This window comes from Oryx dammah, unplaced genomic scaffold (genome assembly GCF_014754425.2).
Source record: "Oryx dammah isolate SB20612 unplaced genomic scaffold, SCBI_Odam_1.1 HiC_scaffold_22, whole genome shotgun sequence".
Lineage (NCBI taxonomy): Eukaryota > Metazoa > Chordata > Mammalia > Artiodactyla > Bovidae > Oryx > Oryx dammah.
The window spans coordinates 15,101,975-15,129,853 of record NW_024070206.1 but is presented as its reverse complement, the minus strand read 5'-3'; the positions used below and the strand labels follow the sequence as shown (position 1 = coordinate 15,129,853).

Below are 27,879 nucleotides of genomic sequence, written 5' to 3'. Positions count from 1 at the left end.
GCTGAGTATATCACATCGTATAGTATGCAGCTGTATATAATGCCCTGTCGTCCCACCTTTGGTTATACCAGGGTTGATCCGTGGGTTCAGGTGTGTCAGCCAGGGTCCTCCACTGTGTAGTTCCCATCAATGGTTGAAGCATCCACTGATATCTTTGCCTGAATCACTTATTTCACTAGAAGTGTGATTCTGTCATGCCTTCTGATTGATAGCTGGAATTACTCTCTACGATAGAACTTTCCCCCATCAAAAGGGTTATTTGATAACCCTGAAATATAGTTCATCCTGAAAATGAGGAATTCTTTCTCTTTGATATTTAGAGTCATGTGTTGTGCCCAGCAACCTCCGGGTAACTGATGAGTCCTGTCTCCCTGTCTCTCTCTGATCTCATGCCATGTTTGGTATAACATCATTTTTTTTTTTAAGTTTTATTGATATATAACTCACATACCATATACTTTACCCATTTAATGTGTACAACTCAATGGTTTTAGCTATATTTATATTTATATGGTTGTACAACCATCACCGCAATCAATTTTAGAACATTTTTCTTTACCCCTATACCCAGTAGCAATCATCCCCATCTCCCACTCCCAGCACTAAGCAACCACCTAATCTATTTTCTGTTTCTATAGATTTGCCTACTTTTGTACCTATTAATATGAGTGGAATTATTATGGTAACTCTATGTTTAATCGGGCTTCCCGGGTAGCTCCCCTGGGAAAGAATCTGCATGCAGTAAGAGAGACCTAGGTTCGATCCCTGGGTTGAGAAGATCCCCTGGAGGAGGGCATGGCAATCCACTCCAGTATTCTTGCCTGGAGACTCCCATGAACAGAGGAGCCTGGCGGGCTACAGTCCATGGGGTCGAAAAGAGGCCGACACGACTGAGTGACTAAGTGCACACACGCATGTTTGCTTGAGGAATGGCCAGTCTGTTTTCAGAAGTGGCTGCACCATTTTACTCTCCTACCAGCCATGCACTAAGCTTCCAGTTTCACCACGTCCTCATCAACACTTGTTATTATTTGCCATTTTGATTGTAGTCGTCCTAGTGGAGGAGAAGTGCTGTCTCCTCTCTTTGCTTTGCTTTCCACGGTGACTGGTGATACTTATATTGAGCATCTTTTCATGTACTTATTGGCCAATTGCATATCTTCTTTGGTGAGATGTATTTTCAAATCCTTTGTCCATTTTTGTGTTATAAGATTTGTTTTGTCGTGTATCAGATATATGATTTGTAAATATTTTCTCCATTCTTTCACCGCTAGTCTGTTTCCCTCCCTCCTTCCATCTCTGAAGTTTTTTGTTCCTCTCTATCTTTTCATGCCCTTGCTAAACTTTCCATGGCTATCCCATTTCCTAAGCCCCAAGTCTTTCAGAAGACACTGTGACTGTTTTTTTTTGGGCAATAGTTCTGTCTAATAGAAATACAGACTTAAAAAATGTCTAGTAGCCATATTAAAAAATAGCAAAAGAAACAGATAAAATACAATTTTGTTAACATGTTTTATTTAACCCAGTATATCTAAAATATTATTATTTCCATATATAATCATATAAAATTATTGTGATATTTTACTTTTTTTTTTCATACTAAATCTTTGAAATCCAGTGTATACTTTACACTTATGGCCTGTTCCAGTTTGGACTAGCCACATTTCAAGTGCCCACGTGGTTGGTAGCTACTGTATTGGACAGAGCAAATCCAAGGGTAATTTGTTAGTCCCATACCTCTGTGGCAGAGATTGATAACTGCCTTCCAATATTTACTTCATCCTTCTAATGTAATAATAGAACCCCAGTTTCTGAATTCTGTTTCTTAGTCTTCCCTGCTGTTAGGTGTGGCAAAGCCAAGTTTCTTTGTCATTTTCACAAGATGACCCAGGCTCAATTTTAATACTCTGCTACAGACTTGGAATCAACCATTGATTCACAGAGCCCTGGTTCCCTTCACTGAAAAGTACTGTTTAAATATCATCGTCCCACAGTTACGGATGTTCCTTGCTACTGGATTATCATTGATTCGTGGCCTTTCAATTGAGTAGAGCTAGGAAATACATACCTAGTGTCAAAAAGGGGCAAATGATGAGTTCGTGCTAGTATTTCCCATTCAAATGTAAGATTACAAGGTTTTTAGTTAAATTAATTGATTTTATATTTGTGTCTTTTCTTTGTGAAAATTTTAGCTCTTAACAACGGTATAATTACTATTCACTTTATCCTAATTTGTAGATATATTTTATATTTGTGTCTATAACGGACTTTTCAGTAACATTACCAGGACTATCATAAGAGTAGTATTTTTATAAAGAAAATGGTATGGACCTGACATAACTAAGATGAAGAGCTAATCTGAAATTTCTCATCTTCAGCGCCCCTGACATTTGGGGCCAGATAACCCTGCTGTGGGGCCTCCTATGCACTTTGCCATGGGGAGCCGTATCCTTGGTCTGTCCCCACCAGATCCTAGTGGCGTCACCCCCACTTGTGACAACCAGAATATGTCCACAGACTTTGTCAGATGCTCCCTCGGGAGCAAAATCATCTCTAGTTGAGACTCACTGGATTAATGGGAGGAAGGACAGACATTAATTGTCACCTCCTTCACAAATAAACTCTCGAGTTTTTGTTTTTGTTTTAAGAAAACTGTAAAATAACTGAACTTGCTTTACTTACACGAAAGGTGGCATGTTATAGAAACTGACCGGTATTTTTATTTTTTCCATAACAAAATGTTGGCGATCCTTCTAAATAAGTACAGAAAGTTCTCCTTCCCGTTGTAGCTGCCTGTGTTCCATCTTGTTCATATGATAATCTATCCCATCCACTTGCTGATGGGCACTTGGCCGGTCCTGCTCTTTGCTATTATAAACAATGTTGCAGTGAGGAATGGGACGCACATACATTCCTTGGGTGTGTTTTTCAGTGTATCTTTGGGGAAGGTTCCTGGAAGGTTGCTGGGTCAGAGGGTTAATGTGCATGAAATTATAGTCGAGATTGCCGAACTTCCCTCCATAGCGGCTATGCATTTTGTATTCCCACCAGTGTCCTGCTTTCATTACTTAACATTATAGTAGGAACATTTCCAATGTCATTAAATAATCCTTGGAAATTGGATTTTGTAATGACTGCCCAAAATTCCCACATGCAGATATACTATAATTTAGTTAATCATTCCTTTCCTATTGAACGTAAATGATGCTCCCAACTTTCTCTATTATAAATAACACTGAAATGAACTTCCTTGAATAAAAATCTTTGGCCAAAATCTAGTTATTTCTTGAGGAGAGATTTCTTGAAGTAGGATTGCTGTATCAAAGGGTATTGATTTTTAAAAAGTCCTTTGTTACATATTGCCCAAGTTCTTAAATGAAGAAATAGGACTTTTATCAGACCACCTTACCTGTCTCCTGAGAAACCTGTGTGTGGGTCAAGAGACAACAGTTACAACACGATATGGAACAGCAAACTGGTTCAAAATTGGGATATACAGTCAAGGCTGTATATCATCACCCTGCTTATTTAACTTATATGCAGAGTACGTCATGTGACATTCTGGGCTGAATGAAGCACAAACTAGAATCAAGATTGCTGGGAGAAATATCAATAACTTCATATATGCAGATGATACCACTCTAATGGCAGAAAGTGAAGAGGAACTAAACAGACTCTTGATGAAGGTGAAAGAGAAGAGTGAAGAAGCTGGCTTGAAACTCAACATTTGAAAAACTAAAATCATGGCATCCGGTCCCATCACTTCATGGAAAATAAATGGGGGAAAATGTGGAAACAGTGACAGATTTTCTTTTCTTGGGCTCCAAAATCACTGTGGATGGTGACTGTCACCATGAAATTAAAAGACGCTTGCTCCTTAGAAGGAAAGCTATGACAAAGCTAGACAGTGTATTAAAAAGCAGAGACATCACTTTGCCAACAAAGGTCCATCTAGTCAAAGTTATGATTTTTCCAGTAGTCACATATGAATGTGAGAATTGGACCGTAAAGATGGTTGAGCCAAAGAATTGATGCTTTCAAACTGTGGTGTTGAAAAAGACTCTTGAGAGTCCCTTGGACTACAAGGAAATCAAACCAGTCAATCCTAAAGGAATTCAACCCTGAATACTCATTGGAAGGACTGATGCTGAAGCTGAAGCTCCAGTACTTTGGCACCTGATGCAAAGAGCTGACTCAGTGGAAAAGACCCTGAAAAGCTCGGAAAGACTGAAGGCAAAAGAAGGGGGCAGCAGAGGACAAAATGGTTAGATTGCATTACCAACTTAAGGATATAAATCTGAGCAAACTCCAGGAACAGTGAAGAACAGGGAAGCCTGGTGTGCTGCAGTCCACCGGATCACTAAGAGTTACACGACTTAGCGACTGAACAACAGCAAAAATTTTTATCAAGATTATTGCTGCTACTGCTGCTAAGTCGCTTTAGTCGTGTCCGACTCTGTGCGACCCCATAGACGGCAGCCCACCAGGCTCTGCCATCCCTGGGATTCTCCAAGCAAGAATACTGGAGTGGGTTGCCATTTCCTTCTCCAATGCATGAAAGTGAAAAGTGAAAGTGAAGTCTCTCAGTCATGTCGGACTCTTAGCAACCCCATGGACTGCAGCCTACCAGGCTCCTCCGTCCATGGGATTTTCCAGGCAAGAGTACTGGAGTGGGGTGCCATTGCCTTCTCCAAAAGAATATTGGGACATACCTTTATTTTGGCTTTAGATAAGGGAATAAACTTATCTGATAAAAGCAGTCTGCCCTTCTTGGGGAAGTAACTAAATCACACCAAAGTTTGTAAAAACCCAGTCGTAAAATCCCCAAAGAAATCCTTTCTGGTTGGTTAGTGGTGTTTCTTACCCACAACATCTTCCAGAGTGCTAGGCGATCGTCTACTGCTTGTTAACTTATCCCTTTCCTTAGACAAATCCGTTCTGTCTCAAAGGGCCATCCATCATTTTCTCCCTTCTCACAGTGAGATGACGCAGCATCTGTGTTTATTCAGTGCTTCTCCAAGGAGCCCCTTCCTTGATCTACAGCATCACAGAGAGGACAAGAAAGAAGCAAGAAGTAACAGTTCATCTGTGTTATTTGATGGGTAGATTAGCAATGAGAGGAATAACAAATGTCGCACCTTTAATATTTCCACTTAAAGTAATAGCCATGGAAGAAGTGTTTAACAAACACAATTAGGGCTAATTTGACCCGCCTCGACTATTGAGTATTCAAAAACTCAGCTCTGGGAGTCCAGAGGAAAACAAAATACTGAACAGGGCTATTAAAGTAAATGCCATCTTTAGATGTCTATTTAACTTGATGGTAGTTGGTACAAAGAAGGTACAAAAATTGTATGTGTGAAGCATGTTGAAACTCATCTTTTCTTTGTTAAACCCTAGTGAACTTTTTGGCCAACCCAATATTTGCAAAAGGGCTAGACATTTCACTATCCCTCTTAAAAATCATCCACATGGTATGACCAAACTCTAGATTTTATAAAATGTAGAAGAAAGCATAAGATCTGAAAGGTTTGGAAGGGTTTATATACTGGGAATGTGCAAAAATGTACCAGTGTAAACTAACTTCACGTGTGGGCTCTCTCCTGTCCGGCGTGAGATCTCTACAGAAGTGTATGTGATCAAAGAGGTCAGCAGACATAACCCCGGGCTTTTCCACAATAACTCCATGCATCTACTGGGCTCCAGGGAGAAACTGTGCTCTCTGAGGTTCTACCTTTCAGCCTCATGTCTTGACTGTCATCACCCCCTAGACCAACATTTCTCCAAGAATGGTTTCCCACGGGGTCAGATCCCCCAAAATGAGATTTCATGGGATCTAATTTAACTCAGAGATACTGAGTTAAACATAGTTCAACTGATTTCCCCGTGGCAGGACTTTTAAGTGCCTTCAAGATGCTCTTGTGTGTTCTGACTCTCTAAGAAAAGCTATGAGAAGTGCATTCCATATTTATTTGGTCCCAGAATCCCTTACCTTAAAGAGCATCTCATAAGATCAATGTTCTATTTGAAAACTTTTTGCAAATAGTGGTTTGCATTAACTCATTCTGATCCGATAATTGCATCTTTCATTGCGATGGCATTCAATCCTACTTGTAAGCATTTAAAATCTTTTGTTTTTAAAAAAGTGGCAACAGGCCCAAACTGAAGTCACTCATTCTAAGCCCATGTCATTAAACCAAGACTCAGTCAGTTCAGTTCAGTTGCTGAGTCGTATCTGATTCTTTGTGAGCCCATGGATTGCAGTATGCCAGGCTTCCCTGTCCATCACCAACTCCCAGAGCTTGCTCAAACTCATGTCCATTGAGTCAGTGATGCCATCCAACCATCTTGTTCTCTGTTACCCCCTTCTCCTCATCAGGGTCTTTTCCAATGTCAGTTCTTTGCATCAGGTGGCCAAAGTATTAGAGCTTCAGCTTCAGCATCAGTCCTTCCAATGAGTATTCAGGGTTGATTTCCTTTAAGATTGACTGGTTTGATCTCCTTGAAGTCCAAGGGACTCTCAAGAGTCTTCTCCAACACCACAGTTCAAAAGCATGAATTCTTTGGCGCTCAGCCTTCTTTGTGATCCAACTCTCACATCCATACATGACTACTGGAAAAAAACCGTAGCTTTGACTAGATGGACCTTTGTTGGCAAAGTAATATATCTGCTTTTTAATATGGTGTCTAGGTTGGTCATAGCTTTTCTTCTAAGGAGCAAGCGTCTTTTAATTTAATGGCTGCAGTCACCATCTGCAGTGATTTTGGAGCCCAAGAGAATAAAGTCTATCACTGTTTCCATTGTTTCCCCATCTGTTGGCCATGAAGTGATGGGACCGCATGCCGTGATCTTCATTTCCTGAATGCTGAGTTTTAAGCCAGGTTTTTCATTCTCCTCTTTCACTTTCACCAAGCGGATCTTTAGTTCCTCTTCACTTTCTGCCATAAGGGTGGTGTCTTCTGCATATCTGAGGTTATTGATATTTCTCCCAGCAATCTTGATTCCAGCTTGTGCTTCATCCAGCCCAGCGTTTCTCATGATGTACTCTGCATATAAGTTAAATAAACAGGGTGACAATATACAGTCTAGACATATTCCTTTCCCAATTTGGAAACAGTCCATTGTTCCATGTCCAGTTCTACCTGTTGCTTCTTAGCCTGCATACAGATTTCTCAGGAGGCAGGTAAGGTGGTCTGGTATTCCCATCTCTTGAAGAATTTTCCACAGTTTGTTCATACATAACCTAATTGTAATTTCAACCTCTTCCAGGAATGTAATCTTCACCAGTCAGTCTGGAATTACCTGGTCAGTACTGGTGAGTTAATCCACCAGGTGGACTTTGCTGTTCCCCAGCGGAAGGTGACCTTGCCTAAAACAGTCCCCTCTCTGCTCTTTGCTTTCTTGTGTCTCCTTCTGCTTATGAAAGTCTTCCAGTTTGCACAGCTCTTCAGCGTTCCTTTCTATTTGCTAGGTGAGATGCTCGTGGATCCCTGAGTCACTGAACAAGAAAAGTCAGATCTTTAAATTTACTCATTTGAATTTTGTTTTTTAACAATAGTATGTCCATGTCTACTGGTGATCAGATTGTCTATAAAAATGATTTCCCTCATTTGTATGGAGAGAAGTTGCTTCTCTCCATACAAAGCTTCACTAACCCATGCAATCCTGTCGAGTTTTTGATTCTCCGCATGTGGCTGTTGGGTGATTCTGACACAACCAGGAAGGAAGCGCGAGGCGCAGCATTTGGTGGGCGCAGTGGGGCAGACACGGGGCTGACCCGGCAGGAGGTCACCACGAGCATCCTCGGTCTCGCCCCGTCTACACCTTCTCAGTCTGGTTCCCTCAGACATAAATTGATTTTAGCCTGGCCTCCTGCGGCGTTACTTTTTCTTAGGGTGCAGGTTGACATGTGAACTATAAGACCAAACTTTAAAAAATATAAAATTAACGTAACCATTTTACAGAAAATTTGAGAGCTAGAATAAAATCACTCATAATTTCAGCACTGTGATTTAAGTATTATCATCTTTGTATACATCCTAATGGTGGAAGTGTTTTGGTTATTTGTTATCATTTATTGCTGGTGTATCCTTCTGTGGTCATTTTTTTCCCTCAGAGGGAAATCATTTTTATAATTTTAGCTGTTTACAAAAAGAATACATGTTCATCATAAAAATCATATTTTATATGCTTTGGTATTGCTTGAAAGTGAACAGTCCCCTATAATTGTACACACAGACACCACCACCACCCCCAGAAACAAAAACGTTACATATTATTTTGTTTTACAGCCTGTTTTTTTTTTTCTTTCACTTAATATATTGTGGACAACTTTGAAAATTCTACCTATTTCAGTATAGAATCCCACTGTGTGAGTGAGCTGTAATTTGTTTTTTAAATTAATTTTTGAATTTTTTGATTGGAGAATAATTGCTTTATGATGTTGTGTTAGCCTCCGTTGTATAATGGCATGAATCAGCTATAATATACATCCTGTCCCTCTTGGGCCTCCCTCCCACCCCCATCCCGCCCCTTTAGGTCGTCATAGAGCACCGAGCTGAGCTCCCTGTGCTATATAGCAGCTTCCCACCAGCAATTTATCTTACACTTTTCTTCTTCTTGAGGGTTTTAATATGGCACTAACCCATCGGACCAAGCTCCTTCCACCGTGGCTCCCAGCACAGACACCCGAGGTGGGGGCAGTTTTCCCTTTGGTGTTGGGCTGAAGCAGCGGAGGTATTATCAAAACGGCTTTGTGTCCTGATGGACCTCCCCTTGCCAGTCCTTTGTTCGAGAGGAGATTTTCTGGGGGCTTTTGTCTGTGCCCGTCTGCAGTTTGCCAGCAGGTTTCTCCAGTGCCCCATGTGGGAGGGCTGTGGGAGGCAAGAAGGGAACCCCTGGAACACTGCCCTGTCATTCCGCCTGCCCCTCAGCCCCTCACCCTCCGTCCCAGTGTCTTCCCAGGTCTAGATGCTGCAGGGATTTTGGTTGCAGAGTGTGGACTAGAGAGGGGCGGTCGTCTCTACCTTGACCTTCTCTATCTCTATCTTCTCTATCTTGACCAGAAGCAGCCTCTCACTCATATTTTTGATTCCCTCTTTTGTCTATATATACCCCTTAAATGCAGTTATTTTATAGTCTGTGTCAGTGGAGTCCAGTTCTGTTCTCAGCTTCTTCTGCAGACTCTCCTGGTGGTTCCTTATGTTTCATGATTTTGGATGGTGAGCTTCCATTTAGTGAGGGGGATGTTGGACGCATGCCTCCACGGAAAATTGATGTCTGACTGGGTCAGGCTGTGGGCCACTGTAAGCTGATTTCTCAGCATAGCATTTCTTCAGCCATGCCTGTGAGCGTGCGTAGTGAAGATTTTCAGTGAAGATTCCCCCTCCCCCCAAAGTACAAGACAGACGAATTCCCTTCTTCCTTCCACTTCCAGTGAGGGGATTTTTCTGACCCACCCTGTGATAAAGGATGTGCCATCTAGTTTTTGTTTGTTTGTTTCATGTGATGGACTTTGTTTCCACCTACCATCTAGAATGGGTCCAAGGCCTTCTATGCTATCCCACATGTGGACTTTAAAATCCAAACTTTTTTGGCAACTAAGAGGCAAACCCTCCTGAATCAACCACGACTTCAGTGTCACTTGCCCAGCCTTGAGTTTTGGCTTCCTCTTCGTTTTCAGGGCTTGAGAATTTTGGTGCCACTTCCTTGTGGACTCTTTTCTTGTGTGTTCCAAAAAAAAAAAAATATGTCCTAGCAAGCTTTTTAAGGGACTTTATATCAAGAGATGTCTGAATGTCTAGCTCATCATCTTGTTAGAAAAAGAAGCTTTCCATTTCTTTTCTCAATTATTGATCATATATTTTCTGGCAAGAGTAACTGGAATATATTTCCTTTGTCGGTATTGTAGTAATTTGAAGTAGTTGTGATCCTTTATTATAAATGAGTGATGCTCTTAACCCCAACATCAGTAGGACGTGGACCGAACTGATGGCTCTCCTGCTGGATCCCCTTGTCTAATGCTTGTGAGCTTATCCTCAGAATGAGAAGTACAGTCTCTGGAGATGAAAGACCCTATATGGAGATTCCATCTTTCACCTTCTCTTCAAAAGCATTGCCCAGCCAAGTGAGTGAATGAATCATTCCCTACAATCATCATTTCCATTATTTTTTTTTTTACTAAAGACGAAAACAAAATGTTTTATTCCTATGTTGGTTTTCTCTGTTAATTCTGGCTAATGATGATTATAAAGTGCTAGTTTTCAACAAAGCAGATTTACCTTCATAAATAAAGACTGGGCTCTAAGCGAGCTGATCATTTTACTTGAAGCCAGTAACCTTGAACTGAAAGCTTCCTTACTTACCCAAAGTAGTGTCTATTGAGTACCTTTTGTGAGTATTCTGTGTGATGGATGAGGCACCCAAGATATATGGTTCAGAGGCTGGCTATCTGATGGGACAGTGGATAAGACATAAATACAAATAACTAGGAAGTAAGGCTATAGCTGGAGAAGGCAATGGCATTCCACCCCAGTACTCTTGCCCGGAGAGTCCCATGGATGGAGGAGCCTGGTGAGCTGCAGTCCATGGGGTCGCTAAGAGTTGGAGACGATTGAGCAACTTCACTTTCCCTCTTCACTTTCATGCATTGGAGAAGGAAATGGCAACCCACTCCAGTGTTCTTGCCTGGAGAATCCCAGGGATGGGGGAGACTGGTGGGCTGCCGTCTCTGGGGTCGCACAGAGTCGGACACGACTGAAGTGACTTAGCAGCAAGGCTATAGCCAGCCATATGGCTGGTACAGACAATACACAGGATAAAAGTATATAAGGAAGAGGCCGTTTCTGATGAAAGATACTTAGAAAATGGAGTAGTGGGCACTTGAACTGGGCCTATAAAATGTACCTGGCTCCCGGTAGACAAAGTGAACGTTCCCAGCAAAGAACATGGCCTGAATAGACTCTCTACTAGAATGGCAAAAGGTAAATTCAGACAGAAGCAGACAAAGGAGTTTGGTCCAAGTGGGAAGTGTAAGTAGGAGGAGTCAGCTCCTGCAGAGTTCAGTGCAGTGGATGAAGTAGCCTTTGAAGCTTTGCTCGTTGGTTGTCATCTGCCAAAGCCCACGACAGTTCTGGAATCTGCTCTTCAAGGATTGTCACACTGTCTTACTTCACGTTGGTTACGGACATTCTGCAAAGACTCCGCCTAACAATCTGAAGGTTGCTTTCCTCTTGCCACACTGAGATGGCTTGAAGTTAATGTTTTCATGATGGAATGAGCAAACTGGAATTATGTTTAATTTCCAATTCGGTTAACTTTGGAATGATCATTTTCCCAGGAACAACATGGTTTAACAGGAGACACAGACCAAGGGCTGAGGAAGGGCCCTAACAGTTTGGCACAGGAGCCCAGGTGCTCAGGTGCAAGGTCTCGTGGCCCATGTAAACTGTCTAGGTGGCCAGCGGGCATTGCCACCTTGCCTCTCGCAGTGGGCACCAGTCCAGTGGTCAGGCTGTGAGGTCTGTGAGCCTTCACTGAGTCACAGCCTCTCTTGCTGGTTGCTTTTGACCTTCGAGGTGATGGAACTATGAAATGACCAAGATAAAGGAGATGTGAAAACAGAAAAATTTAGGTTTAAAAATCAAAGTGTAGCAGCTAAAGGGAGTGTTTCCTGGTTGCCGCAGGTTAAATTTTTTCACTTGAATATATTGGCAGAAAGAACGATGCCTGGGTACATTCCATTTGTCCTTTGTTTCCTCCCTTGTGTGATTATATTATTATTGATGTCATTAAAAGTGCATTCATCAGGCCCGGCTGTCAGTGACTTGCACTTATTTTGTGCCCACAAGCAGTTTTGAGGTGGCTCTCTTGCTTTAGGGCATTAGCTGATCAATAAGACCATCTGTCGTGAGGGATTGTTTTTCCCACTCCCTCTGCTGCCTCCGTTTTCCCGGGGCATTCGGGGATCTGGTCTTCCTCTCACCAAGAAGTCCCTCCCGCTGGGGTGGAGAGACCAGAGGTGCCCCCACCAAGGAGCCGTCCTTCCGCAGCCCCTGCCCTTTCCGGAGGGACAGCTGGTCCAAGCGGAGGCCTTGGGGGAAGTATGGCGACTGCCCACAACCCCTGCGCTGCTGTTTCTCCAGCTTATTCTCTCTTCCTTCTTGGTTTTCAGGGGCTCAGGTCTTGCTTTATCTTTGAAGTTTACAGGGCCCAACATTCTTTCAGTCCAAGGCCCAGGCCTCCCTGTTATTCAGTTCAGTTCAGTTCAGTCGCTCAGTCGTGTCCGACTCTGCGACCCCATGAATCGCAGCACGCCAGGCCTCCCTGTCCATCACCATCTCCCGGAGTTCACTCAGACTCACGTCCATTGAGTCCGTGATGCCATCCAGCCATCTCATCCTCTGTCGTCCCCTTCTCCTGCCCCCAATCCCTCCCAGCATCAGAGTCTTTTCCAATGAGTCAACTCTTCGCATCAGGTGGCCAAAGTATTGGAGTTTCAGCTTTAGCATCATTCCTTCCAAAGATATCCCAGGGTTGATCTCCTTCAGAATGGACTGGTTGGATCTCCTTGCAGTCCAAGGGACTCTCAAGAGTCTTCTCCAACACCACAGTTCAAAAGCATCAATTCTTCGGCGCTCAGCCTTCTTTGCAGTCCAACTCTCACATCCATACATGACTACTGGAAAAACCATAGCCTTGACTAGACAGACCTTAGTCGGCAAAGTAATGTCTCTGCTTTTGAATATGCTATCTAGGTTGGTCATAACTTTTCTTCCAAGGAGTAAGCGTCTTTTAATTTTATGGCTGCAGACACCATCTGCAGTGATTTTGGAGCCCCCCAAAATAAAGTCCAACACTGTTTCCTCATCTATTTCCCATGAAGTGATGGGACCAGATGCCATGATCTTCGTTTTCTGAATGTTGAGCTTTAAGCCAACTTTTTCACTCTCCACTTTCACTTTCATCAAGAGGCTTTTTAGTTCCTCTTCACTTTCTGCCAGAAGGGTGGTGTCTATTATTTACATAGAAAGTAAAAGTGAAAGTCGCTCAGTTGTGTCCAACTCTTTGGGACCCCCATGGACTGGAATTCTCCAGGCCAGAATATGGAGTGGGTAGCTTTTCCCTTCTCCAGGGCATCTTTCCAACCCAGGGATCGAACCCAGGTCTCCCGAATTGCAGGCGGATTCTTTACCAGCGGAGCCACAAGGGAAGCCCGCTTACACAGAAGTCGGGAGTCTATCACATTCATTTCTGTGTACTGGGGACTCAGCAGTTGACAGTACACTTGAGAGGAGGGGAGCACTGCTGGACTGAACTCCTGAACGTGAGTCTATGGCTTCTCTTCTCTGTTAGAAGGTCTCCCTGACCCCCTCCTTTCGTCCCCCCTCACTCCCCTCCTCCTGCCGCTAATCCAGGCCCAGCTCCCTGCTGACTGTCCAAAACGACTCTGGATCCACTCAGACTTACCAGGTGTTCAGTCCATTTCGTCTTCTTGGAGGCACACCTTCCAGAACCTTCTTACCAGCTCCAAACTGAGTGGCTGTCCTCTGCACCCCGGGCCCCCATGTCATCTCTCTCTCTGTCAGATCCTGTTTCATGGGGCCCACGTGGCCCTTTGGTTCGGCTCCTCCTTGGCTCCTCCAGTACTTTCCTGATAAAGGGTACATGGGAGGTGATATTTTTTTAGGCTCTGCATATTGGTTTGATCAAGATACTGATTTCTACACTGGAAATTATTTCCCTCAGGATTTTGAAGGCACCACCCTATTTTTCTTTCTTTTTTTTTTTTATTATCTCACTTTGCTGATGAGAAATCTTATTCTCCATCCATTGGATACAACCCATTTTCCCTCTCTGGAAACGTTTATGATCCTCTCTTGGTTCTCGGGGTTCTGAGATCTCACCTTAATGTGACTTGGGGTCTCACTGCCGCTCCTGCGCTGGTGTCAGTCCAGTGACTGGGACACAGGCTGCGGAGCCTCACTGTCTGGGTTCAAGTCCCCGGCTTCCATTCCCTCGCTTTGGCCTCAGGCAAGCTACTCTTCTTTGTACCTGTTTCCTCATCTTTAATGGAGATGGTAGTGCCTGCCTCACAGGGTGGTTCTGAAAATTAAATTAATATCTGAAAAGTGCTTGAAACAATACCTGCCACTGGGTGAGTGCTATTTAAGCATTAGTTTCTATTATTATTTCAAATGTAAAAAATAATCTCTTAGAGGGCTTCCCTGGGGGCTCAGCTGGTAAAGAATCCACGTGCAGTGCGGGAGACCTGGGTTTGATCCTTGGCTTGGGAAAATCCCCTGGAGAAGGGAAAGGCTACCCACTCCAGTATTCTGGAGAATTCTATGGATTGTACAGACCATGGGCTTGCAAAGAGTCAGACACGACTAAGCGACTTTCACTCTCTTACTCAGAGGCCTGCAGAGTTCCCTTGACCCTGTGTCTGGAATATAAACGTTGGCCCTGAGAGGGAGGGGGCATGGTTGTTCAAGTGGCTGAGTCTCTGATGAGATGAATTTCCACAGGGTGAAGCTGATAAAGCAAATGCGAAAAAGAAATAGGTAGTTGTTATTGCCAGGAAAGCGCCCTGGACTGGATTCTTAGCTCGGAGGAGTAATAGGTAATAGTAATTAAGAAAAAAACTTAATCTTTTAAGAAATCTGGTCCTTCCAATTTAGATTCAGATATATTTCCTTTTCAACTTGAAATATCCTGACATAGATTCAGAATGAGAGTAAGAAAAATGGGAAGATGCTTTGCAGAGTCTTGGTATCTTTAGGACAGAAAATTTGGTGACCATGTTACTCTTTATTAGTGGCTCAGCTAAACCAACACACAGGCATTTCCTAATTTCCTACCCTGGAAAATGAGAGATTTCCTTCCCATCTAGGAGATTGAAATTTTAACATACAAAGAGTTCACAAACTTACACTCAGAATGATATGTTTTTAATAGGTACTCAAGGTAACCAGAGCTGCAGTCAATGAGGGAAAGTTCCACTTTACATAATAATTCCAAATAATACATTTGGAATGGAAAAGATTTTTTTAAATTGCAATTTTGCATCGGTCTCATGAAACAGTTTATTCAAAGATCATCAACAGATGCCAAAACCCCTAGTTGAAATGGCCTGGGGCAAGGGGTATTCACATGGTGCCAAAGTAGTCTACACAGAACACTTACTCCTTGCAAGGGATCTTATCCAGTGCAGAGAGCCATGGTCAGCAGATAATCTCAGTAATTAAACATCACATCATTAGAGTGAGATACACCAACATGTGGATTCCAATGTAATTAATACGAAAACGTATCATCTATGAAATACACTTGACAGAACTGTTTATCCCGAGTCTGGTTAAGTTTTGAGATCTCACTTCCATCTTGGAGGACCAGGGATAGAGGAACCAGTTACCTGATACCATGAGGAAAACAGGTGAATCCAGAATGTAGGGCATTGTACAACCAGCCTTATCTTTCCAAAAAGAGGCCAAAGCAAGGAGACTGCTTTAGATTACAAGAGAACTAAGAGATAGAATCATACGTGGTACATAATCTTTGATTGAATTTTGGTTGAAAAAAAAAACTGTAAAAGATATTTCGGGGATGATTGGAGAGATTTTAATATGGAATAAACCATTAGACATGTAATGATTCTGTTAGCGTCATAATGATATTGTAGTTATATAAAAAGTCCTTTTTGGGGGAAATACACACTGAAGCATTTGGGGGTGGAATTTCATGATGGAATTTACATTGAAATAGTCTAACAAGAATAGATACATAGATATGAAGCAGATATGGCAAAATGTTACCTGTTAGGTCAAGATGGTAGGTTTGTGGCTATTTGTTGTTTTAGTCTATTTTTCTACTTGCTTGAAATTTTTACCAATATATTACAAAATGTAAGGAAATGGCCCGTAGATGCAAAATTGCACAAACCTGGCCTGATAGCATTTTGAGAGGAGCAAGGGTCAGTGTTTCAAAGGGCCCCATTTGCACTGGGCACTCAGGAAGGAGCATTCACTTTCACTCACAATGGAGTGAGTTTTGGAAGAGTTAGTGTCCTTCCCAGAGTGCCCACGTTATTGTCAGGAACAATGTACTCACTGGCAGGATCAGATTGAAAAACTGATGTTACAACTGCATTGGGAATGCTCACATGTTTGGTTGTTATTAGCTGGATTTATTTCCCCTCAAATTAAGTCACTTAAAATTCACATGAGTTCTTTGGGGGATTTTTTTTCTTTCTCTTATTCTCCTTCCTTCCTCCTTTCCTCTCTCCCTCCCTTTCTCTCTCTCTTTTTTTCTTCTTTTTTAACTTTTTCTTTCTCCCAAACAACACGAAGTGGTGGTGGTGTCCCCTCAAGCACAGACGTAGCTTCACAGGGAAGATGAAGGGTTGTCACCTGCTAATTTGTTCTTCAGATACAGTTGTGGCTCATGAAGCGAGTTGACTGCCTCAAACCAGTTCCTCTGTTTTGGCCGTGATTCAGGGAGCTGGACTGTGCCATGCTGCGCCGCCTGGAGAAGAGGATTCTGGTGGACCTGCCGAGCCGGGAGGCCCGGGAGGCCATGATCCACCACTGGCTGCCCCCTGTAAGCAGGAGCAGCGCCCTCGAGCTGCGCGCGGACCTGGAGTACAGCCTGCTGAGCCGGGTGAGCTGCCGGGGAGGCCGCCCCGAGACCCTCTTCTCGGCAGGGTCATCTCGTGAGCTGCTCGAAGGCTGGAGTCACCTAGAAACGATCCAAGCTACCCCCAATAACCCGACAGGCCTCTCCTTCATGAAAGAGTGAGCTCTTTGTCCCTTGCAAGCATTCCAGCAGAAAGGGATGTGATGAAGTGGAAATAGCATAGGGCTTGGACTCAGAGGGCCTCCGGTTAGATCCTGGCCCCTGTCGCTTATATTAGCTGTGTGCCCTTGGGGACATCACGTCCTCTCTGAGCCTCAGCTTCTTCATCTGTAAAATGGGTAACAGACCACAGAGGGTTACTGTGATGATTAAATGCACATCTTTCACAAACAGTAAAGCTTTAGGTCACCTGTCTGTTACCCCACAGCCACTGGTGTCATTGCTTTCTTGAAAGGACACTTGAACGTGGTGTTCTCTGAGGTTCCTTAGAGACAGGTTATAATCTTATTTACAAGGATAAAAATGTCCACCAAATTTGATCATCCTGGGATCTGGGCACAAAGGCCCCATTAGGCTGACTTGGGCGGGCCAGTCCTTCACCAGCATCTCACCACCTTTGCTTGGATGATATTAGGAAGCCGTTCATTGCCCAGCTTCTTAGGTTATCCAGACACGTTAGCAGCCTCCCTCCCCTCAAACACTGTTTATCCAGGAATCTTTTATATAGTGTCCATGGGTGACAGACACAGAATCCAAATCCAGGGGGCTCTGACCCCTGGTCCTGCCTGTGAGGATGTAACCACCGCCAGCGTTCTGCCTGCTGCCTAATGGCTCGATCTGCGGGTGTTTCAGGAGACCGAAGGCTACTCTGGCTCGGACATTAAGCTAGTCTGCAGGGAAGCAGCTATGCGGCCTGTGAGGAAGATCTTCAACGCCCTTGAAAATCACCAGTCAGGTACGGTGGGGATGACAGCCAAGGGGCTCTGGGAGAGAAAATTGTTTAAAAATTTAGCTTTCGCCAGCAGGTGGCGCCTCGCCTCTGTTCCTCGTGGCTCCCTACACTGGCACTCGTTCTTTGATGGAAATCTTCCTTCTGCACCCAACTCCTTTCTCCTCTTCTGTTCTGTTTTGGATCAACTTTGCCCCCAGGTGATAAACTCCGTAGGGCTCGGGCTTTTATTTCTCTGGTACACTATGTGGGGCTGCATCTATTTGAGGCACTATATAAATATTAAATAATACTTTGTAACGATACATTTAAGTCAGATTTTGTGTACGGGCTTCAGGGGCTGAGTTGCACATTAAAGAGGTTTTCCCCCAACCTCCTTTAGCCTTGCCTGTTGCTGCATTAACCATTAAGAATGCTGCATTATGCATTGTCTTGAAAGAAGGTCTATTAGCGTTTCAAGAGCATTGATCACCATTAGGTCGATTGTTGAGCTGTTATTCTTGTGTTTCCATCTAGAGAGCAGCAATTTACCTGGGATCCAGCTGGATACAGTGACCACTGCCGACTTTTTGGATGTGCTCGCCCATACCAAGCCTTCCGCAAAAAGTCTGACTCAGAGATACGCAGCCTGGCAAAGTGAGTTCGAGTCTGTGTGAGGTCACATTTACCCTGACTTGGCCTCAAAGAAAACCACAGAGCCCTCCTCATTGATTAGTGTAAGTTTACAGGAAGAACAGAAAATTGGAATAGAAAACAGAAAATTTACCTTGAAGACTGGATTAACTTGGACAACTGTACTACTTTGGAAATAGATATTTTCATGGTCAATGTCAGCAAAATACTGAAGATTCTAATTACAGGTATGTGTGCTATGAGGTCACGCAGTGGAGACTTCTCACAGTGAGACCCCATAAAATTTCAATGAGTGATTTCTTGTAGTGTTCCTCCTTTGTGAACTGGCATTTTTATTTTGAAAAAGGTGGGGTTAGGAAAGTTGTGTTGGGATGCACAGGGTGGTTCTGAGTTGGGGAGCCAATCAGAAGCGAAGCTTGACAGACCATCTGACCAGCAGACAGTTCAAGGGTGGATAAGAGAGAGAACATGAGAAGGAAGCAGAGTTTGCTTCCTTCTTCTGACAATATTCTGAATCTCATCAGCTCTCCCTGATTCTACTCCAGCCATTCTATCAGCAGAGCCAACTCCTAACAGACTAGCCCCACTCAGGAATGTCACTGGCCCATCTCTGAGTGAAAGTCACTCTTTGCGACCCCATGGACTAGTCAGTCCATGGAATTCTCCAGGCCTGAATACTGGAGTGAGTTGCCGTTCCCTTCTCCAGGGGATCTTCCCAACCCAGGGATCAAACCCAGGTCCCCCGCATTGCAGGCAGATTTTTACCATCTGAGCCCCCAGGGAAGCCCATCTCTGGGGGTGAGCTGATAGCAGGGGGGATAAGCAACCACTTTCCCCACCCACCAGCTGCAGTGTTTTGAGTTCTGGCCCCTGTTAACATTTTCACACCTCACACCCCGTGTGTTCAGCCCTTCTCCTTTCATTGCCATGGCTCCTCGTTGGATCCAAAGCTTAGGATGGGATACCTAAGCTTCTGGAACAGTCCTCCCTGCTCTGAGGCTTCTCCTTAATCTCCTTATGGGGTTGGAAACAGCTGGAAACGTCTCATTCAGAAACCCACCATCTGAGACATCCGCTTGCAGATGCTGGTACATTTGGAAGACTTTTGCTAAGTAATGCTGTGCCCACCCCCGCCTGGAATTTCCCCTGGCAGCCACCTTCTGTCGTCTCCCTTGCCTTGTTTTCTTCATCCTCTGCAAGCCAGACTCATCCAGAAAACACTTCCAGGAAAAAAAGGACCTTTTGGCTAAATAGTCCAAAGGATTTCACCCTTAAAACACACACACACATTGGGGTATTGATCATTTGGAATAGAATATTCTCAAATGCCTCTTAAGGCATCATTTCATGGAAAATGTAATCAAATTGAAAATATACCCTTATAAAACGAGTTTAAAAGAAACAAGAAGACATTCATCTTAGCAAAAGCGCAGCTGAAACTTCTTCGTGGTCACTAGGTAGGCCCTGAGCAGCACTACTGACAGCCAGGATATGGAGGTCTCCAAGTTCACCGGCCTCGCCGCTCAATTTCCAAGAGCTGCCTTCTGTGCTTTTGGGTTATTTTCTTTGTCCGGCTGTCAGCTGACATTTCTTACAGCTGTTAGGGCATCTGCTTGTGGCTTTTGCCATCCTTTCTGATTTCATAAAATCTCAAGTGGATGGAACCTCCACTTGAAAAGCAGATGTACTGTACGTGTACTTAAGATGTATTTAAGATATAGGGTACTTAACATGTACTATACGTGTACTTAAGAGTGAACAGGCAAAGGCGTGGAGGAGGGCTCCTGTGGACAGCATGCTTTGTGACAACAGGGTTGGGCCCCTCAGCTTACTGCCCGAGAGTTTCTGACTCTGTTCAGGTAAGTGTGGTTTGGCCATCCTTCCCACAAATCCACGTAACCTTCCATTTCCAAAGCCCACCGACGCATCCTTCCTCCGTTCCTTTTGAGAATCTCCAACTTCATCTTTGGAGCACTTCTACCTGCATTCAGTCACATTCTCCTTTCCCCATTCCTTGGAAAGTTTGTCTACAAATGATCACGCATGACTGTTCTTAGATCATCCCTTTATGTAAAATACTGGCTTCTTCATCACTTTTATTCATTCTCTAATGACTTCCTGCTTTGGATGAAATGAAATGTAGCTCCTTCATTCCTTTGCCCCATCTGTACCACACATATACATCTTTCCCTATCGTCCTCAAATAGTTTTATTACAGTTTTAGGTTAACTCAATAATCATATTTGTATGACATTGTTCATTGTACATTGTTCACTGCAGAGGCAGCAGTTGGTTCAGGTTACATTTCCTTTCCTGATGGGTTTTGTCTGTCTTGGAATTAATAACTGTCTCCTTTTTTGCATTGGCTGAATTTTCTTGGCCACATTCTGAGATCTGTCAGATCCCCATCAGTGATAGCTCAGTTGGTAAAGAATCAGCCTGCAACACAGGAGACCCCGGTTCGATTCCTGGGTTGGGAAGATCTGCTGGAGAAGGGACAGGCTACCCACTCCAGCGTTCTCGGGCTTCCTTTGTGGCTCAGCTGGTGAAGAATCTACCCGCAAAGAGGGAGACCTGGGTTTGATCCCTGGTTTGGGAAGATCTGCTGGAGAAGGGAAAGGCTACCTACTCCAGTATGCTGGCCTGGAGAATTCCATGAACTGTATAGTCCAGGGGCTCGTAGAGAGTCAGACACGACTGAGCGACTTTCACTTTTATCAGTGTTCTCTTATAAATGGCCTAACACATCAGATAAAGCTTCAGGCCCATTCCCATGCACTCTGGTCCGGGAGGTAAGAGGAAGGGGACCAGAAGACCGGTGCAGCATAAGCAGATTTACCAATCTCGTTTTCAGCCCTGCATCTCACCCTGGCCCACCCCCAACCCTACAGTCTCCAAGGCCTTTATGTTCACAGGTCCACTCTCCCAGAGTAAACCTCCTCTCCTGCCTCGCTAAGGGTGCTCACCTGGCTACTTAGGGTGGGGAGGGTTTCTGGGCTTCCAGCCACTTTCCCAGCTTTGAACCAATTCCTTGCTTCTCAAACTTGCCCCACACTTAATACCTCTCTGCTCAGTGTCTCCAAGCCTTGAGTCTTTGAGGTTGTCTCACAGGATGAATTCTGGTTTTTTTCTTTATGCTGATTTTAGCACGAACGCTCCAACCTCTTCACAGATCCTAGATTAACTGTACTCTCTCATCTACCGATGTCTCCTCTACTGCTCTTGTGGGTTTATTCCAACTTTATTCCTCTCTCGAGTCGGGCTTTGAGAGATATCAACTAATACATGATTAATCTGCTGTTTAGAGTCTCTGGTTATTTTTTTAAAGGTAGACTAAAAGTATGTCTAAGTTTATAGAGATATAGGAGACCAGCCTGTAGAAGGCAATGGCACCCCACTCCAGTACTCTTGCCTGGAAAATCCCATGGACCGAGGAGCCTGGCAGGCTGCAGTCTATGGGGTTGCGAAGAGTCAGACACAACTGAACGACTTCACTCTGACTTTTCACTTTCCTGCATTGGAGAAGGAAATGGCAACCCACTCCCGTGTTCTTGCCTGGAGAATCCCAGGGACGGGGGAGCTGCCGTCCATGGGGTCGCACAGAGTCAGACACGACTGAGGTGACTTAGCAGCAGCAGCAGCAGGAGACCGGCCTGTTAGTTGTTGATGGAAGTTTTAACTTATTTCCACGTGTGGTATTTTCTTCTAAAGCAGACGTCAAAACTGAAACGCCTATAGAACTTCGAGCATAGTAACACATGGGTAAAGTAAGGTAAGGAGAGGTGGGGACTGTGGCGAACTATAGAGGTCAGAACTGTCTGAAGGACACAGCAGCGACCTGGCTCCAACTGAACACGGAAATGCAGACCCTCTGACCTTCCCAGGAAAACCAGTCATGGATCTGCATTTGCCATCTCCTGGTAATTCAGACACCGGCAGTTCAGGTTCTTCGCCCGATTCACCCTCGGCACCCATTCTGGCCATCAGATGCCTTCCCTGATGGCATACTAGTTATCTAAAGGGACAGCAACCTCGTGCTTCCTGGCTCTGGGGTTCTTCCATCGCTTGCCAGAAGCTCCACCGCATGACATAATCGTGTTGTACGGGTGATTGCCTGTCTACCCTACCCGAATGTGAGCACCATGGTTGTGGTACTTTCTGCCACCGCTATTGAATGGATGAAATGACACAGACCAGACCGTCTGAGCACCGTATGTGCTTCAGGGGCCGGACATTGTGACTACTGTTCCGAAGCCTTTCGCTCACTGCACAGCAGCTTTTCTCTGGGAGGACTTACACAACAACCTTGAACTTGCCAGAGCCGCTTGGACTTCTGGGTGCACTGTTCACATGCTTTTATTTCCCAACTAGAGGATTTGTATCTAGGGGTTGGAGCTACAGTCTGCTCTGTCTTCCTTGGTGCTTTACTCCCGGTGGGCATTTAAGAAAGAACTCTGATTTCCTCAGGCACAGCAGCCATTGAAACAAGCAGGCACTGAGATATGTATGACATTAAATACTGGAAAAGGATACCGAAATCTGTTTCATTTTAATAGATGCCGTCTGAATTACGATAAACAGTTTCTGGTGTTCGGGCACCTCACCTCTCGAGGACAGCAGCGTACTTTGAGTAGTAGGTGGCTGGTGTAACACAAAGTTAGCAAAGGCCTTGTGCATTTATTCTGGGCAAAATTTTGTGATTTATGTCAAAGAAAACTCTGATACAAACTTGGCTCCATGCAGAAAACTGCTAACAGGACAAGGGACTCTGCCACCTGAGGCAAGTGTTTTAATGAGACACATTAGTGCAGTTTTAAAAATTCTTTATTATAGGCACCCAAGGACTTGAGTTTCATCCTACATGAACCACCAGTGATCCAAAATCAACTGAACATCATCAACACAGGTGTATTTTGACTTTCCTGTACAATTCACTCCTGTAATTTTTCAATGTGGAATTAGGGTTAGATGACGACAACTGTCACTCCAGGGAGGTCTGTGACATCCACAGCCATAGGTGTTTGATGGAGCCGTTGCTGCAGGAGGTGGGCAAGCCCCCTTCTTTGGGGGCATCACTATCTGCTCTGGGAGGGGTGGAACGGTGGGTAGGCAGAGCACTGCAGAACTCGCTGATTCTGGATGGTGAGTGTGAAGTGGGCACAACTGTGTCTCCCCCAGGACTGGTCCTTCGCCCATCATACCAAGCACACACCTAGCTCACAGCAGACACGCAATGACCGCCTCCCGGCAGTGGATGTTCTCTAACGCCCTTTCTAGCCCTAAGATGTCACTTGGTCCCTTTCTGGGGCCAGGACAGGATTACAGTAAAGCTGATACAAACACTATCCTTGGGGTCAGTACCACAGGACAGTCCTTAAATGTAATGGCTGGAAAATAAAGTCCTTTACATACTTTGTAAAATAAAGTCTTTTACATACATATTAAATCTCCTCCATGAGGCCCAACATAGACCAACCCGCTGAGCTGGGAATGTTTCCAGTAATTTCAACACTGGACAGGTCAGTTAGAAAGCCCTCCTCCAGAGAATCTTCCTGACCCAGGGATCAAACCCATGTCTCCTCCCTGACCCTGACCCTGACCCTCCACTGTGGCTTTAGTTCTAACCTGTCCCCAGAGCACCAGAGCCATTGCTTAAAGTCTAATAGGCCTCTTCTATGGACAGCAAGTCTAAAATGAAACTTCGTCCTAGCATTAAATTCTTGTGATATTTACAGCCAAGTTTGATTGGCCTGGAGACTGCCTGAGTACCTGTTCTGTGCTGTAGCAGACACAGTCCTGTCTGGTGGGGAGAGGATTTGCGTGAAGGTCCAGGTGTAATCTAACAAGTGCTCAGCATGAAGGCAGGGACTCTTCCTCCATTCTGCAGGCAGGACCACATCACAGGACAGGGACACAGGATCTCCACACTGCCTTGGGCATCCTCCTGGCCCCGACGCCAGATCCTTCTCTCATACGCTTATGTCCTAGCAGCCACTTCACACACAGCAGTGAGCAAACACTTGAGAATGCCTGGGCCAAGGAATCCCTGTCCCAGGTGCTGGGGAACAGGCCGCAGGTGAGCATACCAGCAGCCTCTCCGCTTGCACGCGGCGCTTCCCTCTTTGCAGCTCTGGTCTGAAGGAGTTCAAATATCGCAGAATGTCTCTTTTAAATTCTCAGGAAGACCTTCCCCACTGAACTGGCTATAGAGATGACTTCTACCAAACTTTCTCAGATGGTTAAATGTGGACACTGCTATATCTGCATCTCATCATCGCAAACGCGGGACACTTAGCATCTGCCTGATTCTATTCAAAGTCCTTAATATGTGGGCTGTGCATTTAACTCTCACAACACGCCTCCGTGGTGGGCACCATGGTTATCTCTACGGAGAAGGGAGCAGAGGCAGGAGAGGCTAGGGGAGTGGCTAGGGTCATGGAGGGGTGAGCTGGCAGTGCTGGCCAGGCTCTGTACCCTGCCACTGCCCCCTCCTTCCCATCTGGGTGGTGTCCCCGCACTGCTGTCTTTTGTACTCTGGCACGTGCAAGGACTAAGTCCGGCATCTGCACAGTAAGAAGAGCGTGCAGCAAACGGCCAGGAGGAGGGGGAGTGGCCATTTAGCTTTGCCCCCTCCCACCTAAGACCAAGGTGATCTCTAAACAAGCATGAAAACCTGCAGCTCATCAGCACCGCTGTGTGCTTCAGTACGGGGAGCACCAAGATGATGGACAAGTACATGCTGATTAATCCAACGCCCAAGAGCCCAGTAAAACAAGTGCAAAGGCCCAGGATCATCAGCGTATGCAAATGCACAAGGAAAATCATTACCTCCTCAGTCCCCTTCATTTTGGTGGGTTTAACATGAGAAGAATCATCCATGCTACAAGGCGAGATTTCATTTTACAGCCGTGGTAACCAAGTACATAAAAGCTTGAATCTGTCCCAATAGTTTCTGAAGGATTTTTCCCACAGTGTCAGAGGCAAAAATAATGAAATCTTGCAAATGTACAGTTAATGGGACCCAGGTGGACACTAACCTCAAAAATGCATGGTCTGTAAGACATTAAAGGCTTGATTTTAGCTTCTGCACTGTTCCTGTTAATAACAATGTCTAATTAAAACATCTGTGAAATACTGATAGTTTTAATTTTACATAAAATTTCCAAAACAACTGTTACACAGTATAATAGGTATCTGCAATGAATAGGTTATTAATGGAAATATTATTTTAAATTAAAATCAGGTTCTAAATTTAAATTAGTTATCTCTGGTTAATGAAGAGAAAAAGAAGTCACCCAAGCTGGGAGTAATACAGTAAGCTAATCTAGTTTTCAACATCCGTGAAAGCAAATCCACTCCATCACTTGGGCTAAAGGACAATTTATTTTGTTGCTTCTGTTCTGTACTCCACTCAGAATTTCACAGCTGAACTCGGTATTAAAACTACAGCCTAATGCACCCTTTAGTACTTTATAACTTAAAAAGACACCATTCAACTTTAGTCAGCCTGAAGCCCATCAATTTACCATTGAGGAGAGCGCAGAGAACAAGGCTCCCTGTAGCAGACACTCCAGCCCCGCTAACCTGATGAATATTTTAAAAGGGACATGCAATCTCAGCTTTCCCTTTTTTTGGATCTCATCTTCTTTTACGAAATAAAACGGATTAGCCTGGCTGAGTGGCTGGCTGCAATTCAATACCTTTCTTTCTAATTACTGCACAATAAAAGACGGTTAAACGGTGAGCAGGGCTGAGTGGTCTGTGTCTGTCTCGGCCGGCGCTGAGTGTGTTGAGGGATTCATTCCAGTCGATGAAAAGCTGCATTTCAAGTTGCTTCAGATTCACGGAACGGTTCACAGCAGATGCTGCAGAATGTGGTCCACAGCGTGCGGGAAGCTCTCACAGGTTAAGTAAGGAGCTGGGTTAATTTTGTCTTCGTCTGCTGCTCGATATTTCCCTGAAATGAAAGTAAAGCCCATGAACAAAGGCTACTGCCAGGACGCCAGAGTAATCGCGGCCTCTGAGCACACAGGCCACCCTGACGGTGCCAAGAGAACCAGGGGCTCCACAGCCCCCACAGCACCTTTCATCCAGGCTTCAGGATGCCACTAGGCAATCCAAAGCCAGATGTGTTCAGCATTTCCCAGGCCCTCTGGTCTCTCAGCAACGGATGCCGGATCCCAGGCATGGGTCACCTGGCAGTTAAGGGTGCCCTCAAATCTCACCTGGTGAAATTTTCCTCCCCCACCAGCTCTAACGATATAGACAGTGATTAAATCAATGCTTTTACATGAGAGCCCAGACCCCACAGGACAGAGGCCTTGTCAGCTCACGGGTGACTGGAAACGGCATGAGCTGCTGCCCAACAGGAACCCTGTGAGCGGGCAAATGAGCGCGCCAGGGGCAGGGAGAGACGGATGGTCACGGTGCCCACGTGCAGGCTGGCCGGACAGGCTGCCCAGCAGGGCACTGAGGAAGTCGAGACCCACAAATGAACAGCCCAGCACAGCAGAGGAACTGGTCACACAGGGTCACAGAGCTGATCTGACAAACGTTCATCAGGCCATGCATGACCCCCGTTTAGATCCCCTTAATGTGTCCCAATGCTCTTCAGAGAGAACCCTCAGTTACCCAGCTCAGCACTCCTCACATGGTGGGCATTCTGTAGCACTCGTTAAATGAAAGGAAGGAAGGAAAGAAGGGACGGAGGGAAGTGGGGAGGAACACCGCTTCAGTCAAGGCCTTGGGGATGAGGCCGACTGCCCTGCGGCCTCTGCACTTGCCCTTTCTGCATGCTCTCTCTTTCCCCTTTCTGTGAGCTCTATTTATTCTTCAATTTCCCATATTCTCTGCCTAAATCTGGGTTTCCAAACAATAGGCTCACCATTTTCTACAATACAATCCCTTTTGTTTTCTACAACTACCTAAAAGGTTTTGTCCAGCAAACACGAAGCCTGAATATCCCACACTTGGCACTGTGGTGGTGACATTGCTCCTGTCCTGTCTTGCTGACTTGTGACTCTCTACAGGAAAGGAGCCAGCATCAAATGCACAAAGGTAGCTTCCCCAGCATTCTCAAGGCACCTGTCCACAGTATGGTCCACACAGCAAACTCTACTGCTTACTTCTTAAACTTAAGTCCCATTGAGTATAAACCTTTGCAAAGTTTCTGCTTGGTCTCACAGGTAAGTTAATGACTACTTTTTACTATACCACGCACTTTTTGGATCTAGTTGTCTAAGGACCGACGTGTGAAAGTCAGGGTTCTTAACCATGGAGAGAAGGGCCTGCAGCATGCTTCTGCTTAGTCTGGCCCTGGGGTTTCTACAGACTGACACAGCGGCTTACGTGTGTGTGCAAGTTCTAGCAACCTGCACTGTGTCTGGCGCGTGGCAGGCGCTCAACAATACTGGCCGAGTGAAGGGAGCAGGCCACTGCCACTCAGGACTGGCACAGCACGGCAGCCTGTACTCTCCTGGATGAATAAATGTAAACGGGGGCAGAATGCAGGAAGCCACGTTGACAACATTGGACAAAGGGTGATCCCATCTTTCCTAGGTCATTGTTTTACACGCTAAACAGAATCAGATTCTGGTCAGGGCTAGTCACGGAGAAGGCAATGGCAGCCCACTCCAGTACTCTTGCCTGGAAAATCCCATGGACA

General features: G+C 44.9%; 2 protein-coding genes across 3 annotated transcripts in view; one reads left to right on the top strand and one right to left on the bottom strand.

The window, feature by feature from the left end:
- KATNAL2 (katanin catalytic subunit A1 like 2) overlaps positions 1 to 18,511 on the top strand; it is a 99,056-nt gene extending 80,545 nt beyond the window's left edge. The window contains exons 14-16 of the mRNA XM_040264533.1: positions 16,495 to 16,657; positions 17,486 to 17,588; positions 18,099 to 18,511. Of these exons, the coding sequence (XP_040120467.1) occupies positions 16,495 to 16,657; positions 17,486 to 17,588; positions 18,099 to 18,238 (406 nt within the window). The 3' untranslated portion in view covers positions 18,239 to 18,511. The remainder of the gene's footprint in view (positions 1 to 16,494; positions 16,658 to 17,485; positions 17,589 to 18,098) is intronic.
- A 4,510-nt stretch (positions 18,512 to 23,021) lies between these two features.
- HDHD2 (haloacid dehalogenase like hydrolase domain containing 2) overlaps positions 23,022 to 27,879 on the bottom strand; it is a 47,055-nt gene continuing 42,197 nt past the window's right edge. For both annotated transcript variants that reach the window (XM_040264530.1, XM_040264531.1), the window contains exon 7: positions 23,022 to 26,172. In XM_040264530.1, the coding sequence (XP_040120464.1) occupies positions 26,069 to 26,172 (104 nt within the window). In that variant the 3' untranslated portion in view covers positions 23,022 to 26,068. The remainder of the gene's footprint in view (positions 26,173 to 27,879) is intronic.